Raw genomic sequence first — 9,886 nt, 5'->3', positions numbered from 1 at the left:
TTCAGAATCCCGTTCGGGATTCTGGGAGCTGCCCCCCCCCACTCCCTGCCTCTGCGTGGAACCGGGATTCCGGAGAAGCCGAGGGCGTCATAGAGGGGCCTTGGAGATCCGAGAACGGGAGCCATTCCCGCGGCATTCCGCCGAGGGAGGAAGGAGGAGGAGGAGAGCGAGGCAGGCTGGACGGAGGCCACCATGAAGGCGCAGAGCGGGAGGGATGTCCGGGATCAAATCCAGGAGCTGCGGGCCATCATCCACTTGCAGGGTGAGCTCCAGGATGCCAAGTTGGATGGGTCGTCTAGGAATATATATATGTATATATGGTTGTACATATTTATTACTCTATTTATTTATTTATTTATTTATTTTACTTGTACATTTCTATCCTATTTATTTTATTTTGTCGGTCTGTTTGATTCTGTTCTCTGTCTCCCCCTTTTAGACTGTGAGCCCACTGTTGGGTAGGGACTGTCTCTATGTGTTGCCAATTTGCACTTCCCAAGCGCTTAGTACAGTGCTCTGCACATAGGAAGCGCTCAATAAATACGATTGATTGATTGAACCTGGGGAGCGGTGGGCACAGCCCCAGGATGGGGGACACCCCACGGGGATAAACCCAGAAGAAAGGAAAGATCCCGGGGATGTCGATCCAGACTGTCGGCCCGTTGTGGGCAGGGAATGTATCCGTTTATCGTTCGTATTTATTGAGCGCTTAGAGCGCTTGGGAAGTCCAAGGCGGCAACCTATAGAGACGGTCCCTACCCCGCCAGCGGGCTCACGGTCTAGAAGGGGGAGACGGACGACAAAACAAAACACGTGGGCAGGTGTCAAGTCGTCAGAACGAATGGAATTAAAGCTAGATGCACGTCATTAACAAAATAGGAAATATGTACAAATGGAGTAATAAATCTGTACAAACATAAATACAGGTGCTGTGGGGAGGGGAAGGAGGAGAGGAAAAAGGGGGCTCGGTCTGGGAAGGCCCCTTGGAGGAGGTTGGAAGGGAGGAAGAGAGCTAGCTTGGCGGATCATCATCATCAATCGTATTTATTGAGCGCTTACTATGTGCAGAGCACTGTACTAAGCGCTTGGGAAGTACAAATTGGCAACATCTAGAGACAGTCATCATCATCATCAATCGTATTTATTGAGCGCTTACTGTTTGCAGAGCACTGGACTAAGCGCTTGGGAAGTACAAACTGGCAACATCTAGAGACAGTCCCTACCCAACAGTGGGCTCACAGTCTAAAAGGGGGAGACAGAGAACAAAACCAAACATACTAACAAAATAAAATAAATAGAATAGATATGGACAAGTAAAATAAATAGAGTAAGAAATCTGTACAAACATATATCCATATATACAGGTGCTGTGGGGAAGGGAAGGAGGTAAGATGGGGGGATGGAGGGGGGAGAGGAAGGAAGGGACTCAGTGTGGGAAGGCCTCCTGGAGGAGGTGAGCTCTCAGCAGGGCCTTGAAGGGAGGAAGAGAGCGAGCTTGGCGGGTGGGCAGAGGGATTGGGGGCATTCCAGGCCCGGGGGAGGACGTGGGCCGGGGGTCGATGGCGGGACGGGCGAGAACGAGGTACGGTGAGGAGATTGGCGGCGGAGGAGCGGAGGGTGCGGGCTGCGATGGAGAAGGACAGAAGGGAGGGGAGGTAGGAGGGGGCCAGGGGATGGACAGCCTTGAAGCCCAGGGTGAGGAGTTTCTGCCTGTTGGGTAGGGACTGTCTCTATATGTTGCCAATTTGTACTTCCCAAGCGCTTAGTACAGTGCTCTGCACACAGTAAGCGCTCAATAAATACGATTGATGATGATGATGCACAGATTGATTGGTAGCCACTGGAGATTTTTGAGGAGGGGAGTAATATGCCCAGAGCGTTTCTGGACAAAGATAATCCGGGCAGCAGCGTGAAGTATGGATTGAAGTGGGGAGAGACACGAGGATGGGAGATCAGAGAGAAGGCCGATGCAGTAGTCCAGACGGATGTGCGGAGGGAGGGCGTTCCGGGCCGGGGGGAGGACGTGGGCCGGGAGGCGACGACGGGACGGGCGAGAACGAGGTCCAGTGAGGAGGTGAGCGGCGGAGGAGTGGAGATTATCCTTAGATCGTCCTCTCCCAAGCGCTTACTACAGCGCTCTGCACACGGTAAGCGCTCGATAAGTATGACTGACCGGACAAACGAATGAGCGTCTCGAGCTCGCCTTGAGCCTCGCCCCCGCCGTGCCCTCTCTGCAACTGTGTATATGTTTGTACAGATTTATTACTCTATTTATTTTATTTGTACATATTTACTATTCTATTTATCGTGTTATTGATGTGCATCTAGCTTTACTTCTATTTATTCTGACGCCTTGACACCTGTCCACGTGTCTTGTTTTGTTGTCCGTCTCCCCCTTCTAGAGCGCGAGCCCGCTGTTGGGTAGGGACCGTCTCTATAGGTTGCCGACTTGGACTTCCCAAGCGCGTAGTACAGCGCGCGGCGCGTAGTAAGCGCTCAATAAATACGATTGAACTTAATTAAATACGATTAGTACAGTGCTCTGCACACAGTAAGCGCTCAATAAATACGATTGATGATGATTAAATGCTCTGTTCCTAGAACAAGGCAAGAGCCTGTTTAATCAGTCGTCCCAGCAGCGACTGAGCCAGAACAGGGACATCATCGGCTTCCTGCAGAGCAGCGTCCGGCAACGGGCCAACGACTGGGAAGTCGCCAGGAAGGTATGGGATTCCGCTGGAAAACTGGATGGAAAACTTGGCTGGAAAAAGAGGCGGGGGGGCTCCTCGGTAACGGTTCTCCCGCTCCCTAAGACTGTGAGCCCCGGAGAGGAAGGGAATCGTGTCTGACTCGGTTATCCAGCCTCTAACCCGGTGCTTGGCACGTAACAATAATAATAATGATGGTATTTGTTAAGCGCTCAGTATGTGCCAGGCGCTGTACTAAGCGCTGGGATGGATACAGGCAAATCCAGGTGGACACAGTCCTGATAATCATAATTATGGTATTTATTAAGCGCTCACTATGTGCCAGGTGCTGTACTAAGCTGTAGGGTGGATACAGGCAAATCCAATTGGACACAGTCCTTATAATCATAATTATGGTATTTAGTAAGCGCTCACTATGTGCCAGGTGCTGTACTAAGCGCTGGGGTGGATACAGGCAAATCCAATTGGACACAGTCCTTATAATCATAATTGTGGTATTTATTAAGCGCTCACTATGTGCCAGGCGCTGTACTAAGCGCTGGGGTGGATACAGGCAAATCCAATTGGACACAGTCCTTATAATAATAATTGTGGTATTTATTAAGCGCTCACTATGTGCCAGGTGCTGTACTAAGCGCTGGGGTGGTTACAGGCAAATCCAATTGGACACAGTCCTTATAATCATAATTGTGGTATTTATTAAGCGCTCACTATGTGCCAGGCGCTGTACTAAGCGCTGGGGTGGATACAGGCAAATCCAATTGGACACAGTCCTTATAATAATAATTGTGGTATTTATTAAGCACTCACTATGTGCCAGGTGCTGTACTAAGCGCTGGGGTGGTTACAGGCAAATCCAATTGGACACAGTCCTTATAATAATAATTGTGGTATTTATTAAGCGCTCACTATGTGCCAGGCGCTGTACTAAGCGCTGGGGTGGATACGGGCAAATCCAATTGGACACAGTCCTTATAATCATAATTATGGTATTTAGTAAGCGCTCACTATGTGCCAGGTGCTGTACTAAGCGCTGGGGTGGATACAGGCAAATCCAATTGGACACAGTCCTTATAATCATAATTGTGGTATTTATTAAGCGCTCACTATGTGCCAGGCGCTGTACTAAGCGCTGGGGTGGATACAGGCAAATCCAGTTGGACACAGTCCTGATAATCATAATTATGGTATTTATTAAGCGCTCACTAAGCGCTTGGGAAGTACAAGTTGGCAACATATAGAGACAGTCCCTACTCAACAGTGGGCTCCGATGTATTGAGCACTTACTGTGTGCAGAGCACTGTACTAAGCGCTTGGGAAGTCCAAGTCGGCAACACATAGAGATGGTCCCTACCCAACAGCGGGCTCACAGTCTAGAAGGGGGAGACGGACGACAAAACAAAACATACTAACAAAATAAAATCAAATAAATAGAATAAATATGTACAAATAAGAGTAATAAATACGTACAAACATATATACAATCCTTCTGCCAACAGTATATACCGATCACAGCTCTGTATTCAATCGTATTTATTGAACGCTTACTGTGTGCAGAGCACTGTACTAAGCGCTGAGGAAGTCCAAGTTGGCAACATAGAGAGCCGGTCCCTACCCAACAGCGGGCTCAAAATCTAGAAGGGGGAGGTGGACGGCAAAACAAAACATTTTAACAAAATAAAATAAATAGAATAAATATGTACAAATAAAATAGAGTAATAAATACGTACAAACATATATACAATCCTTCAGCCAACAGTATATACCGATCACAGCTCTGTATTCAATCGTATTTATTGAGCGCTTACTGTGTGCAGAGCACTGTACTAAGCGCTGAGGAAGTCCAAGTTGGCAACATAGAGAGCCGGTCCCTACCCAACAGCGGGCTCACAGTCTAGAAGGGGGAGACAGACGACAAAACAAAACATATTAACAAAATAAAATAAATAGAATAAATATGTACAAATAAGAGTAATAAATACGTACAAACATATATACAATCCTTCTGCCAACAGTATATACCGATCACAGCTCTGTATTCAATCGTATTTATTGAGCGCTTACTGTGTGCAGAGCACTGTACTAAGCGCTGGGGAAGTCCAAGTTGGCAACATATAGAGGCGGTCCCTACCCAACAGCGGTGGGCTCCCAGTCTAGAAGGTTTGGGAGAGTCCTACCCAAACCGTTTGAGAAGCAACGTGGCTCAGTGGAAAAGAGCCTGGGCTTTGGAGTCGCAGGTCATGGGTTCAAATCCCGGCTCTGCCACTTGTCAGCTGTGTGACTTTGGGCAAGTCACTTGACTTCTCTGGGCCTCAGTTCCCTCATCTGTAAAATGGGAATGAAGACTGTGAGCCCCCCGTGGGACAACCTGATCACCTCGTAACTTCCCCAACGCTTAGAACAGTGCTTTGCACATAGTAAGCGCTTAATAAATGCTATTATTATTATTATTATTATTATTATTACTACAGCAGCCTCTCCCCCACTGCCCACCCCCGGGTCCCGTCCTTCCTCTCTCCCACAGCACGACGAGAAGACCATCTCCTGGGCCTTCCGGGAGCAACGCATCCTGAAGCTAGCCACGTGCGGGACGTCCGTGGAGGTGACGCCAACCGCGTGTCGCGGGGTCGTCATCATCATCATCATCATCAATCGTATTTATTGAGCGCTTACTATGTGCAGAGCACTGTACTAAGCGCTTGGGAAGTCCAAATTGGCAACATCTAGAGACAGTCCCTACCCAACAGCGGGCTCCCAGTCTAAAAGGGGGGAGACAGAGAACAAAACAAAGCATATCAACAAAATAAATAGAATAGATAGGTACAAGTAGAATAATCAATCAGTCTATCATATTTATTGAGCGCTTACTGTGTGCAGAGCACTGGACTAAGCTCTCGGGAAGTCCAAGTTGGCAACATAGAGAGACGGTCCCTACCCAACAGCGGGCTCACAGTCTAGAAGGGGGAGACAGAGAACAAAACAAAGCATATCAACAAAATAAATAGAATAGATAGGTACAAGTAGAATAATCAATCAGTCTGTCGTATTTATTGAGCGCTTACTGTGTGCAGAGCACTGGACTAAGCGCTTGGGAAGTCCAAGTTGGCACCATAGAGAGACGGTCCCTACCCAACAGCAGGCTTACAGTCTAGAAGGGGGAGACAGAGAACAAAACAAAGCATATTAACAAAATAAATAGAATAGATAGGTACAAGTAGAATAATCAATCAGTCTGTCGTATTTATTGAGCGCTTACTGTGTGCAGAGCACTGGACTAAGCGCTTGGGAAGTCCAAGTTGGCACCATAGAGAGACGGTCCCTACCCAACAGTGGGCTCACAGTCTAGAAGGGGGAGACAGAGAACAAAACAAAGCATATTAACAAAATAAATAGAATAGATAGGTACAAGTAGAATAATCAATCAGTCTGTCGTATTTATTGAGCGCTTACTGTGTGCAGAGCACTGGACTAAGCGCTCGGGAAGTCCAGGTTGGCAACATAGAGAGACGGTCCCTACCCAACAGCGGGCTCACAGTCTAGAGGGGGGAGACAGACAACAAAACCAAGCATATTAACAAAATAAATAGAATAGATAGGAACAAGTGGAATAATCAATCAGTCTATCGTATTTATTGAGCGCTTACTGTGTGCAGAGCACTGGACTAAGCGCTCGGGAAGTCCAAGTTGGCACCATAGAGAGACGGTCCCTACCCAACAGTGGGCTCACAGTCTAGAAGGGGGAGACAGAGAACAAAACAAAGCATATTAACAAAATAAATAGAATAGATAGGTACAAGTGGAATAATCAATCAGTCTATCATATTTATTGAGCGCTTACTGTGTGCAGAGCACTGGACTAAGCGCTTGGGAAGTCCAAGTTGGCACCATAGAGAGACGGTCCCTACACAACAGCGGGCTCACAGTCTAGAGGGGGGAGACAGACAACAAAACCAAGCATATTAACAAAATAAATAGAATAGATAGGAACAAGTGGAATAATCAATCAGTCTATCGTATTTATTGAGCGCTTACTGTGTGCAGAGCACTGGACTAAGCGCTTGGGAAGTCCAAGTTGGCAACATAGAGAGACGGTCCCTACCCAACAGTGGGCTCCCAGTCTAGAAGGGGGAGACGGACAACTTAACAAAGTCGGGGGGTCTCAGCGAGCCGGAGAGCCCCCCGTCCCGGTGGGCGGGTGGGTTGGCGGGGTCCCCCCCCCCCCCCCCGGACCGACCCCGTGCCTTCTCGCTGCGGGCCAGGCGGTGCTGGAGAAGCTGCGGAAGTACATCTTCGACCGGGTGAGGGTACACAACGCCCTGGTTCACCTGCTGCGACGGCGGGCCGCGGTCCTGGAGGGCCTGCGGCGGGAACTGCGCACGCTGCGACGCTTGGAGAGCAGCAGCCAGGCCGCCCTGCTACAGCACCGAGTGAGGCCGGGCCCCGCCACCGTCCCCTTCCCCTCCTCCATCACCGACCCCTTTCAACTCCCCAGGCCATTCGTTCTATTACTCTGTTATTAATCAATTAATCAATCAGTCGTATTTAGTCCTTAGTCTTAAGGACTAAGCCCTTGGGAAGTCCAAGTTGGCAACATCTATAGACAGTCCCTGCCCAACAGCGGGCTCACAGTCTAGAAGGGGGAGACGGAGGACAAAACAAAGCATATTAATAAAATAAATAGAATAGATAGGTACAAGTAGAATAATCAATCAGTCTATCGTATTTATGGAGCGCTTACTGTGTGCGGCGCACTGGACTAAGCCCTTGGGAAGTCCAAGTTGGCAACATAGAGAGACGGTCCCTGCCCAACAGCGGGCTCGCAGTCTAGAAGGGGGAGACGGAGAACAAAACAAAGCATATTAATAAAATAAATAGAATAGATAGGTACAAGTAGAATAATCAATCAGTCTATCGTATTTATGGAGCGCTTACTGTGTGCGGCGCACTGGACTAAGCCCTTGGGAAGTCCAAGTTGGCAACATAGAGAGACGGTCCCTGCCCAACAGCGGGCTCGCAGTCTAGAAGGGGGAGACGGAGGACAAAACAAAGCATATTAACAAAATAAATAGAATGGATATGTACAAGTAGACGAATCAATCAGTCAGTCGTATTTATTGAGCGCTTACTGTGTGCAGAGCACTGGACTAAGCCCTTGGGAAGTCCAAGTTGGCAACATAGAGAGACGGTCCCTACCCAACAGCGGGCTCGCAGTCTAGAAGGGGGAGACGGAGAACAAAACAAAGCATATTAACAAAATAAATAGAATAGATAGGTACAAGTAGAATAATCAATCAGTCGTATTTATTGAGCGCTTACTGTGTGCAGAGCACTGGACTAAGCGCTTGGGAAGTACAAGTTGGCAACATATAGAGACAGTCCCTACCCAACAGTGGGCTCACAGTCTAGAAGGGGGAGACAGAACAAAACCAAACATAATAGCAAAATAAAATAGAATAGATATGTACAAGTAAAATAAATAAATAAATAGGGTAATAAATCTGCACAAACATCTATCCATATATCCAGGTGCTGTGGGGAAGGGAAGGAGGTAAGATGTGGGGGATGGAGAGGGGGACGAGGGGGAGAGGAAGGAGGGGGCTCAGTCTGGGAAGGCCTTCTGGAGGAGGTGAGCTCTCAGTAGGGCCTTGAAGGGAGGAAGAGAGAGAGGAAGAGGAATATTACTCTATTTATTTGTTTATTTTACTTGTACATGTTTATTCTGTTTCTTTTATTTGGTTTATATGTTTTATTTTGTCGTCCGTCTCCCCCTTCTAGACTGTGAGCCCGCTGTCGGGTAGGGACCATCTCTAGATGTTGCCAACTTGGACTTCCCAAGGGCTTAGTCCAGTGCTCCGCACACAGTAAGCGCTCAATAAATACGATTGAATGAATGAATGAATGAATTTGTCCATCCAATCGTATTTATTGAGCGCTTACTGTGTGCGGAGCACTGGACTAAGCGCTTGGGAAGACCAAGGCGGCAACATCTAGAGACGGTCCCTACCCAACAACGGGCTCACGGTCTAGAAGGGGGAGACGGACGACCAAACGAAACACATGGACGGGTGTCAAGTCGTCAGAACAGATTCATTCATTCAATCATATTTATTGAGCGCTTACTGTGTGCGGAGCACTGTACTAAGCACTTGGGAAGACCAAGGCGGCAACATCTAGAGACGGTCCCTACCCAACAACGGGCTCACGGTCTAGAAGGGGGAGATGGACGACCAAACGAAACATGTGGACGGGTGTCAAGTCAGAACAGATTGATTGATTCATTCATTCAGTCGTATTTATTGAGCGCTTACTGTGTGCGGAGCACTGTACTAAGCGCTTGGGAAGTACAAGTTGGAAACATATAGAGACGGTCCCTACCCAACAGATAGAAGTAAAGATAAATGCACATCGTTAACCAAATAAATAGAATAGGAAATATGTGCAAGTTAAATAGGGGAAGCAGCGTGGCTTAGGGGAAAGAGCCCGGGCTTTGGAGTCAAAGGTCATGGGTTCAAATCCCGGCTCTGCCAATTGTCATTCATTCATTCAATTGTATTTATTGAGCACTTACTGTGTGCAGAGCACTGTGCTGAGCACTTGGGAAGTACAAGTTGGAAACATATAGAGATGGTCCCTACCCAACAACGAGCTCATGGTCTGGAGGGAGAGACAGACATTAATACAAATAGATAAAACAATAAATGTCAGCTGTGTGACTTTGGGCAAGTCACTTCACTTCTCTGGGCCTCAGTTACCTCATCTGGAAAATGGGGATTAAGACTGTGAGCCCCCCGTGGGCCAACCTGATCACCTTGTAACCTCCCTAGTGCTTAGAACAGTGTTTTGCACGTAGTAAGTGCTTAATAAATGCCATTATTATTATTATTAGAGTAATAAATCTGTACAAATATATATATATATATATATATATGTATATATATATATATATATATATATATATGTTGCATAATCCCTGCATGGCTCAGTGGAAAGAGCCCGGGCTTGGGAGTCAGAGGTCGTGGGTTCTAATCCCTTCTAGACTGTGAGCCCGTTGTTGGGTAGGGACCATCTCTATATGTTGCTGACCTGTACTTCCCAAGCGCTTAGTACAGTGCTCTGCACACAGTAAGCGCTGAATAAATGCGATTGAAGGAGTGAAGGAATGAATCCCGGCTCCACCT

The 9,886-nt window shown here is 47.6% G+C and overlaps 1 protein-coding gene across 1 annotated transcript in view; it reads left to right on the top strand.

Moving 5' to 3' along the window:
- The first annotated feature begins 67 nt into the window (after positions 1 to 67).
- CCDC183 (coiled-coil domain containing 183) overlaps positions 68 to 9,886 on the top strand; it is a 47,738-nt gene continuing 37,919 nt past the window's right edge. Inside the window, exons 1-4 of the mRNA XM_038767849.1 lie at positions 68 to 262; positions 2,602 to 2,723; positions 5,233 to 5,310; positions 6,968 to 7,135. Of these exons, the coding sequence (XP_038623777.1) occupies positions 193 to 262; positions 2,602 to 2,723; positions 5,233 to 5,310; positions 6,968 to 7,135 (438 nt within the window). The 5' untranslated portion in view covers positions 68 to 192. The remainder of the gene's footprint in view (positions 263 to 2,601; positions 2,724 to 5,232; positions 5,311 to 6,967; positions 7,136 to 9,886) is intronic.

The sequence above is a fragment of the Tachyglossus aculeatus genome, chromosome 27, assembly GCF_015852505.1.
Source record: "Tachyglossus aculeatus isolate mTacAcu1 chromosome 27, mTacAcu1.pri, whole genome shotgun sequence".
In the NCBI taxonomy this organism is placed as follows: Eukaryota; Metazoa; Chordata; class Mammalia; order Monotremata; family Tachyglossidae; genus Tachyglossus; species Tachyglossus aculeatus.
This window is presented reverse-complemented; position numbering and strand designations above follow the sequence as displayed.